The sequence below is a fragment of the Dermacentor andersoni genome, chromosome 9 (genome assembly GCF_023375885.2).
Source record: "Dermacentor andersoni chromosome 9, qqDerAnde1_hic_scaffold, whole genome shotgun sequence".
NCBI classification, from domain to species: Eukaryota; Metazoa; Arthropoda; class Arachnida; order Ixodida; family Ixodidae; genus Dermacentor; species Dermacentor andersoni.
Window position 1 is genome coordinate 6,460,270 of NC_092822.1, and position 23,753 is coordinate 6,484,022.

At 45.5% G+C, this 23,753-nt stretch overlaps 1 protein-coding gene across 1 annotated transcript; it reads right to left on the reverse strand.

The window, feature by feature from the left end:
• Positions 1 to 2,217: 2,217 nt before the first annotated feature.
• Positions 2,218 to 23,753, reverse strand: LOC126526929 (uncharacterized). Its single transcript, XM_055068360.2, has 4 exons — positions 23,672 to 23,753; positions 18,283 to 18,453; positions 15,181 to 15,493; positions 2,218 to 2,389 (listed from the first exon to the last, which is right to left on the reverse strand). Exons 2-4 carry the CDS (start codon positions 18,350 to 18,352, stop codon positions 2,239 to 2,241), a joined length of 534 nt encoding a protein of 177 aa, XP_054924335.1. The 5' UTR covers positions 18,353 to 18,453; positions 23,672 to 23,753; the 3' UTR covers positions 2,218 to 2,238.

The following is a 23,753-nucleotide window of genomic DNA, read 5'->3' on the forward strand; positions in this document are numbered from 1 at the left end:
GCCTAATAGCAACGGGGCGTCAGCCTGGCGCGCGAGGAGGCGGCGGCATTCTTCAAAGCGTTTCGCTACTTTGCGATGTTTGAGGGACTTTACCGATGACGGCCGGAGTGACTGACGTACTGCAAGGACGGGGGATCGCGAAGCAAATTGCCAAAGCGATTACGGATCTGCGCAATGTTTCAAAGGAAGTGCAAATTGCCGTGTGCACGGTGTCAGAGGTTCAAAGGCAGGGGTATGCAATTGAAAGGTCTTGCTGTAAACAGCGAAATTTGGACGCCAGCTGAGGCAATGAATCTTACGGTCATTGCCATCGACCAAGAAAAGGAGACCGCAAAGGCGCTTTTGTGCGCGACGGGATACAGTTTGGCGATAGTGTAGCAACACCGGTTGGACGTCGATTCGGGGCACCTATTTGCGTGAGGCAATTCCGAAGGAAGATTTGAGAAGGTTGGCAGTGTTATCTGTTGTGTGGTGCGAGTGCTCCGAAGGCTTTTTTTTTATCGGTGGCAAAACCAGGCAGTCGAGCCGAGTTTACGGCGCCTCCAGGTCGCAACAGCACAGCCTCCATGATTTAGCGGATGCCTCCGAGACCTGTGGGGCGTCACCATTTATTCCAACCGGCAAGTGACGCGCTACGGGAATGTCCAAGAATAGTCAGAGCCAGTACAAGTCAGTACTGTAGCTCAATAATGGCAAGTATCAAGGAAAATAGTTACGAGAAAGATGTCATTTTCTCCGTCTAATGGCCGCACGCCCGATTTTCTGCGTAGATCTCGGCGATTGGGCCGGCAGGCTTGATCTGGCAGTCCCGTCTTGAGATTAGCCGGGTGCGCGTTTTATTGCGTTTTGCTGGACCCAATAAAAGTTTATTGACTCGCTCACTCACTCGGAAGAAACCTACGGCCATTATGCGAGTATATACAGAATTGTCCCATCCGTCCCCGTCTCCTTTCTTCCATGATGTTAACTGAGTTTTTTTTCCTTCTTTTCCTTGGTCTTTATGCTATTACTGTGCAATATTGATTTCTATTACCTGAATGTTTGTTACATTTCTTAGGATGCATTCCTATTTAACATTTGTATGCTCGTGCTATGTTGTTTGCTTTCAGCTAGAGCTCAACTTCCATTGCTACTTGTTCGTTATGCAATGTATATATATATATATATATATATATATATATATATATATATATATATATATATATATATATATATGTATATGTATGTATGTGTGTGTGTGTGTGTGCGCGCGCGCTTGTGTGTGCGCGTGTGTTATGTATAACGTGCCTTACATTATGTACGTGTTTCGTCAATTTTGGAACACTGCATCTCTGCCAGTAAAGGCAAGGCTCCGGCAAATTGTCATCTGACAGCTTTTTCTGTTGGGTATCCCGCATCATGTAAAGGCCATTTTGCAAGTTTCCCTCGGCGCAAATACTTACTGGAACTTCCGGTTTCCAACGTGCTCTTTGCCATTGGCCAACCATATTCGCTAGCAATGTGTACAGCACACCAGGCTATTTGTTCGTACAAATTTACCGTGAAGAGACTTCTGATGACACAAATTCCCAGAAAGGCGACAGCCGAAGACCAGGATAAGCGCCGGGTGGAGGAGCAAAGAGCGGACTTCCGACACATTCGTCACGCCTATTCCGTGCCGCGATCGCAGCCATGGCGGTATTTGTGTACACGCTCGTTAGGTAAAGGCGCGCGAAGTACATTTGTACCATCCGGTTAGGAGAAGTCGCTCACACCAACATAACATCTAAGAAGTTTCTAAAGATTAACGATCCATGAAAGAGCATATGCCCCTCGGGCGCGTTGTTATCGTGTTGCAGGATTCGAGCGGATGAAGAACAACTTGGTCCGCGTCAGTTCTCAAGTTGCCAGTAAGGTTGCAAGAAGGATGCGACCATTGTAGCAACAACCATACCGGAGTCGCATCCCACACCACGTCGTAACCACGTGTCTTCTGCTCGTCGCCCTTGGCTACACCTGTCACTCGAAGTCACCGCTGGTATACTGTGATTGCTTTATTCGTATTTATCATTGTGCGCTGCAGATTTGTCATCTATTACCAACTTGTCCTACCTTGATCAAGCACTTGCCAGTGCGGCAAAATAAGTAGTTGCTGCAGGTGGCAGGCAGCCAGTTGCATTCGCGCGCTTTGATACGACATGGCTGATAACCCCCTCGGTTGAGTACAGCACTCGCGTAGCAAGAGAGTTGCCAGCACATTTATTTCCTGACGTCGAAATACTCGTGCTCCAACTGGCCTCCTAAGCCATTTCCAGAAGGCTCCCGGTCGTCGCCGTCCTTGCCCGGTACGTGCATGATCGCGCCGTCCGAGCCCCCGGCGTCCATGCGATGGCGGCGCCGGCCTGCACGGCTGCAAGCAGCATTGGGAGGGTCAAAAAGTGTGTGTGAAGTGTGGGAAGCCGGCCACGCGGTATAATATATATATATATATATATATATATATATATATATATATATATATATATATATATATATATAAATTTATATATATTGAAATAAGTGGCAGTTTCGAGCGATAGACGAAGCATCGCTTGCGATAGCAAATTAGCACACAGCTAACTCAAGAAACGATCGATAGTAGTTTTATCGGCCGTATAAAGTTGTAAACATCCGCTTACTAACTAAATTACAAGCCACGTTGTCACGCACGCACAGGTAAATATGAACAAATCGCGCTCGATGACCGCGCAAACTCGCTGTCGAAACGCTGGAGTTAGGAAGTGCGGAAGCAGCAGCGAGCGAATTGGCCGCCGTGTTGTCTCTCGCTTCAACGCGAACTGAACGTCGAAAGCACAGCACATACGAAGCTACTGGCGTTAGGCGCACGCACCAAGGTCTATCTAAATAGGTCGCGAAGCTTACAACGAAAAGCGTGCCAAAACCCATCGCCAAAGATATCAGTTAGCGGTGCACGATTGAAGCGCGACTCCATGGCGACGGCTACGGCAGAAATGAGTTTGGGGTGTCCATATAATTGCTATCGCAATAAAAAGGAAGAACAAAAATATAATTTCGACATTTCGGCCGGGGCCCGGCCAGGCCAGGCCGTACGCCGTTCGGAACGTCGAAATTCTATGTTGGTTGTTTTTTCCATGCACCTGCACTTCTTTCAATTTATTAAATGCCGAATTCGGACAACCCCTTCCTTCATATTGTTACGTGTAGCTGATGTACAAGTCTATTTACAATATATTTACACGTAGACCAACGGTGGCAAAGATGGCGACGCTATATCAAGCGGGCACACACGTCGTCTTGTTCCTCCACAGTACAGCCACACTGTGGTGGCTGTTCCGTATCAATATATATATATATATATATATATATACTCTGACTGTACTCTGGCGAAGGCTGGTCCACCAGCCGAAAACGTTAAGTAAATAAGTCTTCCAAAAATTTCGTCGTCTCTTTCCTGCGTATGTTACGTCGGGTCCTGCGTGCTGAACTTTGAAAAAGAACCCTATATATATATATATGTATATATATATAGTAAGAAGCCTATGACATGACTACTAAAAATCGGCCCCTTCGGTTTACTTTCTTCTCTTCCATATATACAGGTTGTCCCACATAACTTGAGCCAAAGTTTACTGGAACCGTCCTCCAGCGCCGTTGACATCCCAGACGCATCTTTTTGTTCAAGACTACAATGTAACACATTACCGCTTAACATTTTTAAAAAATAACTGTCTGCACATTTTGGCTTTGTTACGACTTCTGCAGTATCTACGGGTCTTAAATGCAGATATAATAAACGAATTAGCTTTGAATAAATAATTAAGAATTGCACGTACTATTTTTAAGTGCTTGCCTAAACATGCGGACATTAAATCAAAGCACAAGGCAGTGGCAGTTACAGCTTGTGAAATTTCTGCCACTTGGTGCCTCGCGATTCTTTTCTTCCGTGTACGTCACTGCTCCCCACTGTGTGACATAGTAGACTGATAGCGAAAGCATCCCTCCTGCCTTTACCGGTGCTTAGCGATTACTGTAATATGCTAGTCAACACACCTGTGTTCACGAAAGGAAACATGGAACGCATAGGCTTTCGCTTAATCTTCACTTGTCTTTTTATCCGCTTTCACATTTTCCCTTTTAATTCAACCATATTCATGTAGATATAAAATTCGTGCAAATTCGACTTTATGCTTTTATGCTTGTCTGATTTCCTTTGAGTATTCCACGTACGGTGTCAGTTGGTTTCATCATTCATCATCATCAGCCTCTTTTTAAGTCCACGGCAGGATGAAGGCCCTTCCCTGCGATCTCCAATTACCCCTGTCCCGCGCCAACCGATCCCAACTTGCGCCTTCAAATTTCCTAATTTCATCACCACCTAGTTTTCTGCAGTCCTCGACTGCGCTTACCTTCTCCTGGCACCCATTCTGTAAATCTGATCCCGTTATCCATCCGACGCAATACATGGCCTGCCCAGCTCCAGTTTTTTTCTCTTCGTGTCAATTAGAATAACGGCTATCCCCGTCTGCTCTCTGATCCACACCGCTCTCTTCCTGGCACTTAACATTATGCCTAAAATTTTTCGTTCGATCGCCTTTTTGCGCGGTCATTAACTTGTTCTCGAGCTTCTTTGTCAGCCTCCAAGTTTCTGTCCCATATGTCAGCACCGGTAGGATGCAGTGACTGTACAACTTTCTTTTCAATGATAGTGGTAAGCTCCCAGTCAGGATCTGGCAATGCCTGTAATATGTAATCCAACCCATTTTTATACTTCTGGAAATTTCCTTCTCATGATCAGGGCCCCTGTGAGCAAATTATCTAGATAAACTTACTCCTTCACAGACTCTAGAGGCTGACTGGCGATCCTGAACGCTTGTTCCCTTGCCAGGCTATTAACATTATCTTTGTCTTCTGCATATTAATATTTAACCCCACTCTTACACTTTTTATGTAAGGTCCGTAATCATTTGTTGTAATTCGTCCCTAGTGTTGCTGAACAGGCCAATGTCATCTCCAAACCGAAGGTTGCCGAGATATTCGCCGTCGATCCTCATTTCTAAGCCTTCCCAGTTTAATAGCTTGCATACTTCTTCCAAGCATGCAGTGAATAGCATTGGAGAGATTGTGTCTTCTTGCCTGAGCCCTTTCTCGATACGTAACTTTCTACTTTTCTTGTGGAGAGCCAAGGTAGCTCTGGAATCTTAGATATTTCCCACGATATTCACGTGTTCCTTGATTCATATTCCTTATTCACGTGTTCCTCCTGTTCTCCTTGATTACGTAATGCCTCTATGACTGCTGGTATTTCTACTGAATCAAATGCCTTTTCATAATCTATGAAAGCCATATAGAGAGGTTGATTGAACTCTGCATATTTCTCGATTACCTTATTGATGACATGGATCTGATCCATTGTATAATATCCCTCCCTGAAGCCAGCCTGATCCCTTCGTTGAGACTGAAGTCTTGCCCTTATTCTATTAGAAGTTATCTTGGTGAATAATTTATGCAATACTGAAAGCAAGCTAATAGGCCTATAATTTTTCAATTCATTATTGTCTCCCTCCTTGAGGATTAGTATAATGTTGGCATTCTTACAGTTCTCTGGTACACGTGAGGAATTGCGTATAAAGGGCCGCAAGCTTTTCAAGCGCGCGATCTCCTTCATGTCTGATTAAATCTTCTGTTCATCCATCTTCTGCCGCTTTTCCCTGGGTCGTATCTTGCAAGGCCCGTCTAACTTTATTGTCAGTTATAGAAGTAACCTCTGTATCCTGTTCATTACTACTTCGAATGACGGTAGCATGGCTTCTCTGGGTACTGTACAGGTCAGTATAGAATTCTTCCACTGCTTTTACTATATTTTCTATATTGCTGATGATATCATCCTGCCTATTTTTCAGTGAATATATCTCGGCTTGTCCTATGCCAAGTTTTCTTTTCCCTGATTTAAAGCTTCGGCCATTTTTACTGCTGCCTCAGTCTTTCTCACGTTATAATTGCGAATATTATTTACTTTTTCCTTGTTTATCAGTTTTGACAGTTCCGCGAATTCTATTTGACATCTTTAGTTGGACACTTTCCTTCTTTGTTGTTTCCTTATCGTTTGCTAGGTCCTTTGCTACTTCGGAGAGCTTACCTACTGGTTGCTCCCCCCCCCCCCCCCCCCTTGGTGCCTTGACTCCCACTTCAATTGCTGCTGGTGAAACCAGCCTAGTTACGGTTTCATTCATTGTCTCTATGTCCTCTTCATCTGTCCGTTCTAAAGCTGCGTATTTGTTTGCAAGCACCAGCATAAACTGGTCTGCTTTTACACTTACTCGTCTAGATTGGCCTGTTTCTTCTTTACTAATGTTACTCTGTCTCTCTTCATATTAAGGGAAATCCTAGACCACTAACCTATGATCACTACACTCTACCCTACCTAACACTTCTACATCCTGCACTATGCTGGGATCGGCAGAGAGTATGAAATCTATTTCATTTCTTGTTTCTCCATTAGGGCTTTTCCACGTCCACTTGCTGTTGCTACGCTTCCTGAAGAAGGTATTCATTATTTGGACCTTATTCCTTTCCGCGAATTCTACGAACATCTCTCCTCCAATGTTCCTGCAATCGATTCCGTAGTTGCCAATTGCTTGTTCACCAGTCTGTTTTTTCCCCATTTTTGCATTGAAGTCGCCCATTACTACAGTACACTGAGCTTGCACTTTTCTCATCGCTAATTCAACATCTTCATACAACTGTTCTACTTCATCATTGTGACTGGAGGTTGGAGCGTAGGCTTGTACTACTTTTATTCTATATACTTCCTATTTAGCGTTATTACGACTACTGCTACCCTCTCATTAATGCTGTAGAATACGTCAATGTTGCCCGCTATGTCTTTATGGTTTAGGAATCCTACTCCAAACTGCTTCTTGTCTGGTAGTCCTCTATAGCAGAGGACGTGACTGTTATTCAATATCCTATGCAATGCCTGATAATTCCTAATAGTCCTGCTAAGCTAGCTTCGCTCAAGAGGGTTCGTGTGTTGAACGTTGGCAGGTTCAGTTTCTAGTGGAGGCCTGTCCAGATCCAGAGATTCTTAGGACCCTCTGCCGCGTCGCAAGTCTGACCACCGTCTTGGTCAGATACTCCGCAGCCACTGGGGACTGGGGGCCTTGGTTTAATTGTAGGGGTCATTACTGCACCAGGGAGGCCAATCCCTGATCTGGTGAGGGAGCTGGTTTACTTTAGGTTTACTGACAGTGCAAATTAGAAATAGAGGAAGGGATGTCACCCTGGGCCTAAAATGTGGAGAAAGATGTGAAATCGAAAAGCGGTCGTGGATGGGAAAGCCATGCTGCCAGAACCAATGTCTAGAACCGGCGTTAGAGCCCCGTTGACTGGCGAGAAGCACGAGAACTTTTATCCCCTCTCAGCGGTCCTGTAGGTCACCCACCGGCCGGAACCCCTCCTTTCTTTATTGCGTTAGCAACTATATGAACACCCCGGGCGCATTCCTGCCGTCGCCGTGATGTTCCGTACCAAGTCCAAGGGCGATAACATCGCACGTGCTAGTGAAAGCGCGCGAGGGTGAGCCATCGCTCGGTCTCGCGTGCGCACAGTGTGCTCTGCGCGCTCCGTTCGTCGACCATCAAACCACAAATCGACGATGCTTAATCTGATGGTCAGCAGGCCGTTCAAGTGATAACTGCCAGCGATCGCGATAAACTTGTGTAAGTAAGAAAACTGTCATGACTGCTTTCAATGGCATACTCCGATAACCAATCCTACATTCTACTCACTTTTTCCAGAACATCGGAAAATCATTCTTCAAATCTTCTAAATGCTTTCGTATGAATATCTGCCCAATTAGGAACAAAGAAACTGAACTCAGCATATTCTTAGATCAATTCCAAAATACATTTGATGTCGTTATGTTAGTTGAGATGTGGTCAACAGATGATGCATCAGTTTTTCGAATTCCTGCCTGCAACACATTTAAATCGACAAATTGTTCGTGACGGAGGTATTTGCATCCTAGTGAAGAATACATTTGAGTTTGAATTATTGCCACAGTTCTCTTTAATTACGAGTGATTACGAATATTTATAAGTTCAAGTGCAAAATACAGTGCTTGATGTTTGTTACCATCCTCCAAGTTCAGTTTTCCTGCCATATTTTTCCTACTTAGAAAGATTTCTTGTTTTCATCAAAATCAATAACCTTACTCTCATCTGTGGGTATGACGGTAACATAGATATGAACAGCGGTGACGTAAATAGGACAAAACGATGTTTTGTTCGGTTGTTATGATTGTGGTGATGTAATCAATCTTCCTACTATAGCGCCTGAAAGCTCATCAACTCTGACATCTTTCACAAACTTAAGCACTGATAAGGTTAAAAATTGCGTTTTCGCATTCGACATCAGTCATCATTTGCCTACATTTCTTTGTTCCAATGGCAATGTGCGACCAAAAACATGTGCTCAACTAATTTTATACATACCATCAAGGAACACAACATTTTCATTTTACCCGTCTTAGCGGCTACAATGTTGAGCTGCTATGCACGAGGTCACGGGATCAAATCCCGGCCGCGGCGGCCGTATTTCTATGGGGGCGAAATGCAAAAAGCGTCCACGTCCCGTACATTGGGGGCACATTAACGATCCCCTGGTGGTCAAAATTATTCCGGAGTCCCCCACTACGGCGCGCCTCATAATCAAATCGTGGTGTGGGCAGGCAAAACTGCAGAATTCATTCAACATTTCCATTTTTCATGACAACATTGGTGAAATCTCGTGGGGGGCATTATTTCACAACAAGGATGTAAATAATGCTTACAAAAAAGTTATTAGAATGCCAAAGCCGATTTACGAAGCTAGCTTTTCTTCTGCTTGCTCTAAACTAAACACGAAGACCATGGGCGACCTTTCAGCTCTCAGAAAGATTTAAACTTAAAAATAAGTTGTTGAGTGACTTCATCAAAAATACGGATCCAGACTTACTGAAAGCCTAAAGAACTTATAAAGGCTAAGATGTTAAAGGTGTTATAAAGGCTAAGCGAGATTACCTTTGGAATTTGCTTATTTCAGACACTGGCTCTGTGTCTGCCACAAATACACGAACTTATAATTAATAATTCAGAGTTTACAGGCAAGGCAATTGGGTATGTTTTTAATTTTATTTTATTTTATTTCTTATTAATGGTACCCTCAAGGCCCGAAGGCATTACAGAGGGGAGTGGGAAACGGGAAGTATAACAATAAAGTACGGAAAATAAACAATGCAGTGTGTTAGTAATTACTAATTATACAATACTATGTAATATCTTGCCCAATATTTGTAAGTACGACAGACAATGTAAACAAAGTAGCATCTTGATAATTCCTGTTATTACAATGTTAACCAGTGTCGTCCTTAGTCGTTTGTAAGTACGGCAAGTAAATGAAATAACATGTTAATAATTCCTGATTATACAATGTTAGCTAAAGCCTTACGAAACAGTTTGTTGTCGACAATAGATACAATTTCACAGGGAAGGTGGTTCCACTGCCGTGATGATCTGGGAAAGAAAGATTGACTGAAAGTGTTAGTGTTGCCTGTTTGAAGTCCGACCTTATGGTGATGATCGATGCGGCTCGATAGGTAATGAGGCTGAGAAATGAAGTTACTGTGAAGGGAGGAATGGTAATAAAATTTGTGAAACAGTGTCAAACGTGCTATTGTTCTACGAGATGCAAGTGATGGAAGAGATAGATTGTCCTTCATTGATGTTACGCTAGCGGTACGGTTATAATTTGAAAATATGAATCGGACTGAGTTATTTTGGACAAGCTCGAGTGAAGAAATAAGGTTTTCGTGGTATGGGTCCCACACAGCTTAGCTGCAGCGTATTCTAATTCTAATAGGCACTTTGTTTGCGTAAGTAGTAACGTTAAGTGTGGAAACCACATTAATAGCTTCCTTTTAAACTAGCATTCATTTCTTTTTAGTCCAGTATATGAAAATGACGTAAAGGGATCGTTTTTAAGCGTAAAAAACAGTTCCGCTAAGACATTGATGGTTTTCAAGTTAAAGCCATCAAAAGCTGCATACAATTTCTAGCTCCGTGTTTAGGTGACATCTCTAATTCGTCTCTTAATCCGGCTCTTTTCGTAAGTCAGATACAAATAGCCCGTGTAACTGTTCAGTACAAAAAATAGCAATGACGATAAAAGCGACCTGGAAAATTACGGACCGCTGCCTATAGTTTCCATAGTTGCAAAATCTCGAGAAAAAGTTGACAGTCACTTTCGCATACGGGACGAAGGCGAAAGCCTGCGCGCTCACGAGACATTCATGGTATTTGGCCTGCGACAAATGCGACGTTACTTCCTATTGTTTTCTGCCACCAAAGGTATCGAGCTCGAGTGCCTTAATTAACTCTACATTCACTGTGTCTTAATTAACCTCGTCATAATTAACGTCAAAGGTCGTAGGTTCAACTCCCAGCAAAGGTCGAGGGTTCAACTCCCAGCAAAGGTCGAGGGTTCAACTACCACAAAATGTCATGGGTTCGATTGCGTTAATCATAGCTTAATTAACTGTCCTTTGTTAACTTCGCCTGAATAACACCAAAGGTCGTGGGTCAATTCCGGCGGCAAGTGGTAATTTTTTTCTCTCATTCCCGGCCGTAGCTGTGGTGGACACCATCGCTGACCGAAACGGCTACTAGAATGGCTCACAACAGCTTACGCTGTGGAGCGGCCCGAGAATGCTACCCGGTGGTACACCGGACGTAAGCGGCGGCGGGGGCGGAGTAGTTACTATCTACGTTAATGATTTATTTATCTACGCGACTCCCGTCAATTTTGGTGCCCTAACTGGGCCTTAATTAACTTCGCCTTAATTGACACCAGAGGTCCTGGGTTCCACTCCCACCAATGGTCGTGGCTTCGACTCCCATCAATTTTGGTGTCATTAACTCTGCCTTAATAAATGTCGCCTTAACCAGCACCCAACATCATGGGTTGAACTGCGATGAATGGTCGTGGGTTCGACTCGCATCAATTTTGGTACCATTAACTGTGCCTTAATTAGCTTCACCTTAATCAACAACAAAGGTCGTGGGTGTGACTCCCACCCATAGTCGTCGGTTCGACTCCTATCAATATTGGTGCCATTGAATTTCGGTGCCATACCGCCCATCAATTTTGGTGCCATTAACTGTGCCATAACTTTGCCTTAATTAACAACAAAGGTCGTAGGTATGACTACCACCAATAGCCGTGAATTCGACTCCCATCAATTTTGGTGCCATAACGCCCATCCATTTTGGTGCCATTAACTGTGCCTTAATTAATTTCGCCTTAATCAGCACCCAAGGTCGTGGGTTGAACGCCCACCAATGGTCGTGCAATCGACTCCCATCAATTTTAGTGCCATTGAATTTTGGTGCCATAACGCCCATCAATTTTGGTGCCGTTAAGTGTGCCTTAACTTCGCCTTACTCAACAGAAAAGATCATGGGCTGGACTCCCACAATGGTCGTGGATTCGACTCCCATCAATTTTAGTGCGATTGAATTTCGGTGCCATGACGCCCATGAATTTTGCTGCCATTGAATTTTGGCGCCATACGCCGAACGGCCAATTTTTCGATAACGCCGGACAAATAACTTTTTGACCCATGAACCACTTAAGGCTTTCGCCCTAAGTGTTATTGCCAGAAGATTTGCGACTTTCGAAAAGAAACGCAGTATTTTGTCAGACTCACCTCTCGCGTACCGCCAAGGTCTTGTACGGAATATGCATTGCTTACATAAAAAACGCATTTTAACAAAACCTGAAGGCGGCAAATTACGAGGGACGTTCCGAAAGTAAACTTGGTAATTTATTTTCACACGTAAACTTTATCGAAAGAAACATACACCATGGCATCATGGACTGTACATCTTGCACTATTTGTCCACATAGTCGCCACCGACATTGAAACATTTGTCGTTGCGTGAAATCAGTTTGACGAAACCACTCTGGTAAAACTCGATGCCCTGCGACGCAAGAACTGTCGCACAGCCTGCTGAGCATGGTTTTGCGAGTCCCGAGAGCGCGGCCTTCGATGCAGGCGCCCGTTCGTGGCGGCCACGCACCGGCGACCACGTCGTCCGCACGCGCCTGCCTGCCGACGCGAATGCACTGCTCGCTCTTCTTCTGCGCATGCGTCGTTCCTCCTCCGCTGACGCTCCTTCGGTCGTTCAACCAGCAACGTGCGCGTATTCTTATGGCGAGTGTTTGTCTCACCCGGTGCACCATCTTCTCTTTCAAAAAAAAAAAAAAAGGTGACGAAACTTGCTTTCGGAATGTCCCTCGTAGTTCGGTATATTAATAGATTTTACGAAGGCATTTGACTGTCTTAAATATGACTTACTAATAAGCTAGAACATTACGGTTGTCGAGGAAGTGCTGCATCCCTAATCAAATTTAAAGTTCAGTACTGAACTCAAATCATTAACGTAGATAGCAACTACTCCGCCCCCGCCGCCGCTTACGTCCGGTGTACCACAGGGTAGCATTCTCCGGCCGCTCCACAGCGTAAGCTGTTGTGAGCCATTCTAATAGCCGTTTCGGTCAGAGATGGTGTCCACCACAGCTACGGCCGGGAATGAGAGAAAAAAATCACCACTTGCCGCCGGAATTGAACCTGGGCCCGCTGCGCTGGGTCAGCAACTCTACCACTGAGCCGCGCCAACGCTTGCTAGCTTGTAGCGCAAAAATTCACCCGCGATACTCGCTAATGCGAAATTCAAGCGCAGCTCTACACGTGTCTTCGTCGATGTATTGACTGGCGCGGACACTCGTGCGGCGCGTGTTCGCGGCTCGCAGCAGCCTCCGCCCGTGCAGCGCTTCGTTTTCAGCGTCGTCGGGCGCGCTCGCCGCATGCCATCGGTGAACAGATACGTGCACACTTTGCAGTTGCTCAAGTAGCGGTGCAAGGTAGATAGGGAAGTCTTGGGGAAGAAAAGGAAGATTAAGGATATGTGCAAAAAATTCTAGAATGAAAAACATGTACAGCATACCTTAATAAACAGATCTGGCTAGGTAACTGTTTGTCACCGCCCCGTTTCAAAGGGGATGCCAATAAATCATTATCACCGTTACCATCATCATTTGCATCGCATCGTGCCACTTGTCACGCGATGAGAGATGCGCGGCACGTAGCTTCTATACGTGCACATTGAGCATTGCAGTTGCATATGTTCACACCAGGTGGCGGTACTTACATTGTTTATACATTGCATTACATTACATTACATTATTTATAGGTAACGGTACAAGGTATAGATAGAGAAGGGGTTAGGAAGAATATTAAGGGGATGCATACAAACATGATGGAACCAAGAACAGCTTTAGCATTTAGCATACCTGCATAAATCAAGCAGGCTAGGTGGCTGTCACCGCCCCGCTTCGAAGGGGATGCCAATAAATCATCATCATCATGATTAGCATCATATCGTGTCACTTGTCACAACTTCACATGCGCGCCGCGTGGCGTCAATACGTGCAAACTTTGCCTTGTGCTTGCGTTGCATTGCACCAAGTTTCCCGACATGTAGCACTTGCATGTAGCTGGTCAACTCAAGCAGGCTAGGTGACTATTTGTCACCGCCTCACTTGAAAAGGGACGTAAATAAATTATCATCATCATCAACAGCATGGTATCGTACAACGGGTCAGTGGATGTGCGCCGCATAGCCTCGACGCCTGTGCTCATTCTTCGGCACGCGCCATGGCGCCTAACCACAAGGCCCCGCAGTGCGTGCTGCCGGAAGCACAGCTCCTGTGACTGCGCGGCGTGTGCCGCGCAGTCCTGCTACCCTTTACTCAATGTATGCATGTAAATGATCCACACATAAATCTGCTCAATTAATTGTATACGCTCATGATACCGGAATTCTTCCAACAGGAGAATCATCTAGTGAACTAATTAACGAGGCAGCCTGTCGCCAATGGCATTACGAGAATTGACTAACCAGAACTACTTAATAAATTTCTCCAACACCTCAGCAGTACTTTCTCACATTAAAAGCAAAGGTGTTACAATAACGAATTCTTTATCAATAGACGGATCTCTAGTGGAAATCATATACCAAGCTTTATAACATTGGGAATAATTTTTCAGCAAAATATTGACACGTGTACTTATTTATCTCTCCGGGTGACCGCTTTTCACCGTCTAACAAATGTTATCGCTCAGCGCAGGACGCGCGCCCGCGTGTTGGCAAGTTTCTGGAATGTTATCGATGGTTCTAGCTGCTTTCTGCTGCCACCAAAGCTTGTGTAATCTGATTTCATCGCGCGACGCGAATTGTGTACAACTTTCTGGAATACATGCGGCCACCGGCGATTACCCTGGAACCTTCGACGACGCCTGTACAAAGCCGACGCGCGTGACAGGCAGATAAGTTTTTCGGCGATCGCCGACTTCGTTCGCCGTCCTTTGAGTCTAACTGGCTTTTGTGGGCACAGATTCGCCCAGCAAGTGCAAGTTTCGTCGTTCACAGTTAACGGCTGCAGCTTACTGCGCGGCCAGGCGGGCGCCATGAACTTGAAAGCGAACTGCGACGTTTGCTGAGTGCGCGTAGTGCCTGTAGCTTCGTATGCGCTGTGCTTTCGACGTTTCGTTGGCGTCGAAGCGAGAGATGCACCAAGGTCAATTCGCTCGCAGCTACTGGCGCGAGTCCTCATTCCTGCATCTTGACTGCGAGTTTTCACGCTCATCGAGCAAGATGTCTTCATGGCTACCTGTGCTCGCGTGGCACCGCGCTTGTTAGTTTAGTTGAAGCACGTTGGCGGGCTAGTTGGTATTAATTCATGATAGAATGCGTAAGCGCGATTGAACGAGGACGCAGAAAGAAACGTACACACAGAGACAGCGCCGTCTCCGTGAGTCTCTTCCTTTCTACGTCCTCGTTTTGTCACGCTTACATATTCTTTCATTGTTAATTTAGTTAACGAGCGAATGTTTACAAGTTTATACGGCCAATAAAACTACTCTCCGTAATTGGTATAGCTATATACTAATTTGCTATCGCAATCGGTGCTTCGCCTTTCTATCTTTTTTGCCCACAGCAGTCGCTTGAAAACGCGTGCGCACAGGCACGCATGCGGTGAATCTGGAGAAGTAGACGGCACGAGCCGTGACCACTGACTCACTTCTTGTATCGCCTGCGCACGTTGTTGCGGCGTGGCGGCTCCTCCTCGTTCTCGTCGTCGGCCCCTCGGTTGCCCCTGACGGGCGGCGGAGGCGGAGCCGTGGTCTCTTCAGCCTCGTCGTCGTCGATTGCGGCCGGCTCCACGGGCGGCGGCTTCGCGACGGCGAAGCTCCGCTGCTTGAAGGCGCAGTAGTTTCCGCACCAGTCCTTGCAGCAGACGCGCGTGTCGCAGTCTTGATCCGTCTGGCACGGGCTCAGCAGACGGATGCTGGTGCACGTGTCGAACTTGACCGGCTTCGGCAGGCACACGAACGCTGCAGTGGCGCGTGCGAAAGCAGCACCGTCGCCGCGTCAGTGCGGATGGGCGGTCGGACGGCGCGCATTGGAATAATGCATACGCGTCGGCGTTCTGCTGTGAACAATTTGGCCCTATTTTCTGGTAATGAAACGCGCTGACTGCGGTGACCTGATCTTAAGTTGCCCTCCAATGCCACTTTCTTGCACGAAATGCGCACGTGTCCGTTTACTTTAAAGAAGCGCATTCAATAGGAGACTGGCACACACGCACACAGTCTCTATTTCGGCGCTTTCTCGGTGCTTTTTCCGATGTTTCGCTTGCGTTCCGCCTATTCTGTTTACGCCAGCTATTAATACCGCATCCCGTACGAATCTTGCACCGGTTTAAAAGAGTCTGTGTTCCTGTACAACGAAGGTAAAGTAGTAATTCAGTTAATGCACACTCTACAGCTCATTTTCTGTTTCTTTTCTCTTATTGGCTCTGAAGTGCCAACAGTTAATGCGTTCAATTAGGCAAGCAAGGTCACTGTGACAGTATGCTAGTATAGAGTCATCAGGTTGCTGCAGACTAGAGTATTTTTATCGCCCTTGCACTGTTACGCGCCCGACAGCGATGTGACAAAGTTGTAATTATTTAAGGAGCTAAAATCATGAGGTAGTTCTATTTAATAGCTTATAGTAGCCGCTGTCTTGCATCACACTAACAACACTACAACAAGAAGCGAAAGGAAATAATAATAGCCGCCTCTCAAGTCAGTGTCATGATGCCCTCCGTCTAGAGATTTCCGTCACACATGATCTTCGCCTATAATCCAGCATTCGAGGAAAGTTTGTCTACTCAGGCATGGAATGAGGGGAATCACGGTCACTCACTAAGTCGGATGAATTATCGGACGTTTGGGAACCGCGTACGAGTTCCTCGTTCACCGAGTTGGACAGGAACACTTACGTAGCCAGCACGTGACGTTAACGAGCGTACATAAATGGCAGGTATAGTCCCTGCTTTCTGGCATAGGGTTTTATACAATGATTACTAGAGTAATTAGAGGGCGCTAGTGGCGCTAGTGCCTACGGGAGCTGCAATCGGGACGGTTCAGCCAGCGTGGGAACGATGGGACATGCGTGGATTTGACTAAACTTCGTCCTTCTGGCTGCAAATGGCTCCGCGACTTCGCAAATTTGTCATTTTCAACATAGTACTGTGTATCAAATAATTAAATAGACATTAAAATCGTCAGACGGCAGCATTCGAGCACAGGATCTCTAGCACAAACGCCACGGACGCATGCATCGACAAGCAGCACAGAAGGCCCTTGTCAATTTCTTGCGGGCAAGCTAGCGTGTTAAGACACTTTGCGCGCTTCGATCTGGCTGCCTCGACAGATTGAGCAGCTGCAATTAGTAGCGATTGCGCGTGCTTGCAGAGTGTTCTCAACTTAGAAAAGTATGGATCGCTTTGAAATTTATGACAACGAATACAGACAAAGCGTAAATAAACAGAGCCACAAGAACGTCCGAATCCACAAGTACGAAGATCAGACAAATTCATGTGCTTCCCATTCTTCCCACAGTTGCTCAACGATCGCAGCGCCAGGATTCTCTCTAGTAATAATTGTTTGAAACTCTGTGCTGTCCCGTTCATATCGTAGCAGGCGTGCATTGAATAATTAGCGATTCTAGCAGCCACCGGGATGACATGTTCCTTTCTTTGGCGACAACAGTAGCATTGTCGCAGTCAATCTTGTGATTATGTTCTTGCGCATTTCGGCAATGGCGTTCGTCGTGTGACTGTTATTTCTCAGATCACGTGGTCCTTGATCCGTCTGGAGAACTTCCCTGTTTCGCCAATACATACTTGATGGCAATCGGTGCACGGTATCTGATACACGACTCCTGGGATTGATTCAATAGACAACCTGTGAATAGGCAACTACTCGTGATAGCGATGACAATGGTTATTTTGCCGGCAGCCGACGAAGAAAGCGTACAGCGCCGATCACGTGTGCGGAGCCAGTTCTGCCTGCGAAAACAACGTTCCGGCCCCACAGGCGAACTTCGTCTTGCGCGATCATTTTTTCGGGGATGCTTTGGCCCTATAAAGATCACGGAAGAAAGTTGGAGGCTTCGGTATACGCAAGTACAGGCACCTTTCATCCGTCAGAAGACGCTACAATGCTTTCGTTTGTCACGTCACCGGACGCGACGAAAACGAAACGACATACGCACCGAGCTCCGCAGACCTGAAGCTAAATAATGTTTACGCGTCTCGTCTAGATTGCAAACACATCATGCAGTCGTACTGAACATTCGCCCTAGGTTTGTTTGAGATTTCGGTCATTTTTGAATAGCGATTAACGAGTGGAGATGTCACCATCCCTCCCATCTTGTTTCAAATACAAGGGCTGTGCTGTCGCGGTGGAAAGTGCACGATCGGCTTTGCGAGGGAAACGTCTTCTGACCGCGGTCGCCGCGATAAAGGAACGTTCGTCTCGGCGATGCACTGCATGCAAACATGCACAATCTCTGCGATTCAACGACCAGTAGTCAGCGCAGAAGCGACCACAGAGATAACAGAAAAAAAATATGTATGCGCTCGTTGCCAGCAACGGCCATTCATCGATTCGATATTCCTACTCGGACAAATGAGTTTACTGGTGTGATCGAATGTGGTGCCAGGAATGCAAGCAAGGAAGCAAACACGTCCGTCCTTTCTCTGGCGTAGTGCTCAAGCTGTCTGCTTTTACCGGACTGCGTGGTCCCCGTTCCACCTCGCTTCGCCAGTTGCTAGCTGTCGCGGTACACTCACTGTTGTGCGCCGCGGCGGCGGCCGGAGCGACGGCCGCGCACAGCAGGAACCCGGCGCCCAGGAGCAGCATCCTTGCCGGCGACGGGCACAGCAGCTTCGTCGTCTCGGGAACGCACGCGCTACTGCTGCCGCGGCGGTTTCCTCTTCCTCGGCCAGGTTGCTGCCGCTGATCTGCGTGCCACAAGTATTTCGACATTCGATTCCGAATATTAAAGAAAGTGGCCGACAGATGGAGTAGCACACTGTGGTATACAAGTTACATAAACGAGGATGAAGTGCCTCACTAAGGCTAGCATACGTTTTGTAGGTGAACCTATTTCTTTTTTTTTTTTGTCAAATACGGAAAAGTATGCATTGTGGTAAACAATGAAAATATTCTCTCCTTTGGGGAGTCTACATTAGGTTTTAGCCACGGGAACGTATGCGTGGCCGAATGCGAATTCCTTTGTTACGCAAGGAGAATACCTGCGTTCCTTGCTAATTTATTAATTGATATTTCACAAAATTGAAAATTTGAAATTGAGCACCTTCCAATCAGCTGTCTCTGCATAAACCATACGCCTTCCTCTAAAGAAAAATAAATGTCTCTAAAATTAGTTGTCTATAATTTCTTGCAAATCTCTACTTTACCCTGATATACACTTCCTCAAGGGGAGTATGGTAGCGCGATTCAAAGACGGGACAAGAAAAGACACAAAGGGACACACAAAGCGCTGTGTATGCGGAGCTGTAAATGCATCCCGCATCGCAAAGGGCTGTTTGACAAGAGCGCGTGTCAGGCCAGAAGCGTGTTTATAAGTATATCTGAATCTTGCTTGCTCCCTGTATCATGACGCGTACCACTAGGGGTGGTTCTTCAAGAAGCCGGCGGGTAAGTGTATGGAGGACGTAAAACATGCGAGAGGAAGTGTATTTCACGAGGGTCGCAATGTGGGCTTGTTGGTAATGCATCTTCAAGGGGAGTATGGTAGAGCGATTCCAAGACGGTACAAGAGAAGACGCAAAGGGACACACACAGCGCTTTGTGTGTCCCTTTGCGTCTTCTCTTGTACCGTCTAAGCAAGATTCAGATATACTTATAAATACGCTTCTGGCCTGACACGCGCTCTTGTCAAACAGCTCTTTGTGATGCGGGATGCATTTACAGCTCCGCATCGGCGCTGTGGCTCATTGTCGGCGTTCTTGATGCCTTCTCAATATGGCACCACACAAACGGGAAATTTAATCTCCCAATAGGTTCCTTATCCTGTATAGTATCTCGTAGACCTCTGCATTGTTACCGCTATCATCACCACCGTTATCGGCCCATGCGTCAGACACGAGACTCCGTGAGGCCGTTATTAGGGTTCCACTGCGTTTTGTTTTTCTTATTATTTACAAATACTGCTGCCTCTGATTTGAGACATAGCTGGAGTGGGTAAGTACATCAAAACAACATACAATCAACATGCCACATGTAAACGAACTTCGTCTACAAAACGCTCATGTGGCAATTCTCGGAGATGAGTATGAAAGTTGTCCCACAATTGACTGGTAGATGGCAAGAAAGAAAATTTGAACTATCTAAGCGAGCTCGAAAGGGAACAATATTCAAAGGATTGGCTTTTCGGATTAGACGCGCCGAGGAGCTAACAAATGTCACAGGTACGTCGACAATGACAGAGGCATGTACAATTTCGTGCCACATTATAATCCTTTCACACGTGCGCCTATGTGCCAACGGATCAAGCGATCGCAGACCAGCATGCAGAGAAGGGCAGAAATTGCGATCGTATCGATTACAAATCAATCTAAAAGCTTTCTTCTGCACAGCCTCAAGCTTCGATACATCAGATACGCAGTGAGGTGACCCGACAACAGGTGCACGTTCTAGAGTGGGCCTCACGACAGATTTGTAAGCTGCTAGTTTGCATTCCTTGGTTGCTCTTTTTAGCGTTCTTTTTAAATATCCAAGTCGCTTTAGTAAATTATGGGGTTTTACGTGCCAAAACCACTTTCTGATTATGAGGCACGCCGTAGTGGGGGACTCCGGAAATTTCGACCACCTGGGGTTCTTTAACGTGCACCTAAATCTAAGTACACGGGTGTTTTCGCATTTCGCCCCCATCGAAATGCGGCCGCCGTGGCCGGGATTCGATCCCGCGACCTCGTGTTCAGCAGCCTAACACCATAGCCACTGAGCAACCACGGCGGGTAGAAGTCGCTTTAGTGCCCTGGAACAAATGAAGTCGACGTGTTTGTGCCATTTTAAGTTGGAAGAAAAGGTTTGACCAAGATATTTGAACTCGGTGACATAAGTCAAAATCTTCTCATCATTAATGTAGGCGACTTTCACGGGTTTCTTTTTGTTCGAGAAGGTCATAGATACCATTTTATCGAAGTTAATTTCCATTTGTCAGGTCTTGCTCCAGTTGCAGAAGGCATTGAACGTGTTACATATTCAGCATCTCCTGGGCAATGACACTGGTGATGTCAGAGTACAAGACACAGTCGTCTGCATACAAATGGAGCTTAACAGCAGTGTTAGTAACAACGCTCTCGACATCATAAATGTAAATAATGAATAAAAGTTGTCCTAATACGGAGCTCTGTGGAACCCCGGAGGAAATACCGAGTGAAGATGAGTGCTCCTGATTAAATGAGAAACTGGGGCCGCAGGGGCAGGTAGTTTCTTATCCAGCCAAGCAAGTGATTGCCGTGTATACATCTGAAGATAGTGTCAAGTTTCAGAAGTAACTTAGCATGACATACCTTATCAAACGCTTTGGAGTAGTCAACAAAAATGGCGTCAATCTGGCCGCGATTATTAAGTGTAGTGGCAATGTCGTGAGTGAATTCAATTAGTTGCGTAACCGTGGAGTAACCCGATCTAAAACCATGCTGATGATATGAAAGAATGCTGTTATCGTTTAGGTACTGTACAATATGCTTATGAAGTATGTGTTCTAGTAGTTTACAAGCAGATAACGAGATTTGTCTATCATTGAAAATTGTTTGCCTATTGCCAGATTTGTGTATTGGTACAACTTGAACAACCTTCCAGACACTGGGAACAGTTTGTGATTCGACAGATTTTTGAAACATGATAGTCAGACACCGCGCACAGTATTCCGAGTATCTCTTCAAAACAGGTTTGGAATGTTATCTGGTCCTGCACTTTTACTAGTATCAATATTTAACAAGAGGCTGTGAACTCCGCTGAACGTTATCGGAAGTTTTGGAAAACAAGCTGAAGCACTACGACAGTGAGAAGTAGGGATTGTGCCGTTGTCTTCAACAAAAATAGATTTGAAATATGTATTGAACGCTTCAGAGATCATGACAGCATTAGAACACGACTGTGCATTAACGACCATAGACGTTGAGTTGGACACAGGAGGAACAACTGTTTTCCAGAATTTGGATGGGTTATCTTTTAGGAATGTCGTCAGAGGGTTGTTATAGTAGTAGTCTCTAGGATGCTGCATTTTAGTCTTAAATTTTTTTCAAAGTGATGTTAGCATTTAGTTTTCTCGGACATTCGGTGTGCGAGAGCCACGGCGAAAGCGCTTTTATCCGGTGAATCAACTCTGTAATCTCTCTAGTATACCATGGGTGCTTCGGGTTTCACTTTACACACTTTTTGGTACGAAATTAGCTATGCACTCTTTGACAATATTGTGAAATATTTCTACTAACAAGTCAACACCTAAGGCACCACTCGAAAACATAAGCTCATCAAAGTGTAATGGTGTAATGCAAGCAAGGCGACGATAGAATTGTCGTCAGCTCGAGAAAAGTCATGGGCAGTACTATATTTGGTTTATTGGGCGCAAGAGCAGCATCTATATGGACAATTACCGCCTTGTAGTCGGAGATGCCCTCGACAACGTCACATTCGCCATACAGGAACCCATCACCCACGAAGACGAAATCCAATATAGCAGATTCTCGGGTGCACGAGCTAACGATCTGTGTTAAATCATATGACACAGCAAGATTGATTAGAGCGTCGCAGATGGCTGGGTCCCGTCCAGTAGAAGAAAGAGAACGCCAGTCAATGTAAGAGGCATCAAAATTGTCCCATATTATTAACTGGCCTTTTTGTAGCCTGTTCACTGCAATATAATCCACAACATTGTATATTGAAATAACATCATTTGGCGGTCGGTATATGGCGCCAACCACGATAGTAAAGCCACCAAAGTAAACCTTGCACCAAACCGATTCGCTGTCAAGAAGCTCCGGTAGCAAAACGTATTTAATGTCTTTAGAAATAAAGAGCGCTACGCCACCACCGCGACCAACAGTCCTGCCATTTCTCAATACTGAGTAACCAGGTGGCAAAAATTCTCTCAGAAATGGAGTCATTTAACCAAGTCTCAGTAACACATATTATTGATGGTTTGTGACATTCTACCACCAGTTGAAACAAACATATTTAGTAACCAAGTTGTGTGCATTAAAGTTCAGGAGTGTCAGTTTCTTTTTATGTGGAAGTCAGTTGGAATTCTTGGGAGCGATATTATCAGATTCCTTAACAACGCACTTTCTGACGTCGCTCCACTTGTACCGAACACTGTCGGCAATCAGGTGCTCTTGTTGCAACCGTACTTCCTTTGCGACTGTCCTTAATTCTGCTGAATTCTGCCATAGGGATCTGCGCACCTGCCGCACGCGTGCAGGAAAGCCTTCACCGATGTAAATGTTTGAACCTTTCAGTTTGCGTGCGTTACTTAAGATATCTAATTTAGTTCGAAAATGCAACAGTTTGATGATGACAGGTCTATCTTTACCTGTCCTTTTTAGCCCAAGTCTGTGATAACGCTCGATGTTACCACACGTGACGTCAAACTTTGACATCAGCATGCGAGCGCAGTACTAAAGTAAGAAATGCCCTCAGGTGTCTCGTTAGGTGTTTCAGATAATCCGTGAATAACCAAGTTATTCCGTCGCGACCGATTTTCAAGTTTGTCGTTCTTACGCTCCAGCTTTTGGAACATATCTGAGAGACCAGAAGCAATATTTTCTAGTTCCTTTACGTGCTCAACGAGATCCGTAGTGTTGGCGACAAGTGACTCTAGTTTGGATAGACGATCACCGAAAGGGGCAACTTCAGAGGTAAGTGCTGATATTTCATGCTTATATGAACAGCCTCATATGTGAGGCTAGCAGTATGTTCAAATAAATAAATAAATAAATATGAGCCTGTCCTGATAGCAATTCGGCCAACATTTTCTCGGTGGTGGGACCCGGATTGGTTTCTATGTCGCCAGAAAGAATCAACAGGCTTTTCAAAATGTGCACAAGAGAGGCAGCTCTTTTTAAGGAAAAAAATGGGAGGGGCCCGCAGCAGCAACAAGAAACGATCATCATTTCTATAGCATTTACAACCATACTGATTGCATACCTGTAATAAGAAGTAGGCAAATGTGTAGCCCATGTTCGCGATGCTGCCGCCAAACCCACTGAAGTGGAACCCCAGAGGCGTC

Excerpts from the sequence above, each read along its gene's own strand:
- LOC126526929 (XM_055068360.2), bottom strand. The coding sequence starts at position 18,352 with ATGCTGCTCCTGGGCGCCGGGTTCCTGCTGTGCGCGGCCGTCGCTCCG. Across the intron at positions 15,494-18,282 it reads CGCCGCCGCGGCGCACAACA|CGTTCGTGTGCCTGCCGAAG; the intron begins GTGAGTGTACCG and ends GCGCCACTGCAG. Across the intron at positions 2,390-15,180 it reads GTGCGCAGGCGATACAAGAA|CCGTGCAGGCCGGCGCCGCC; the intron begins GTGAGTCAGTGG and ends TGCTGCTTGCAG.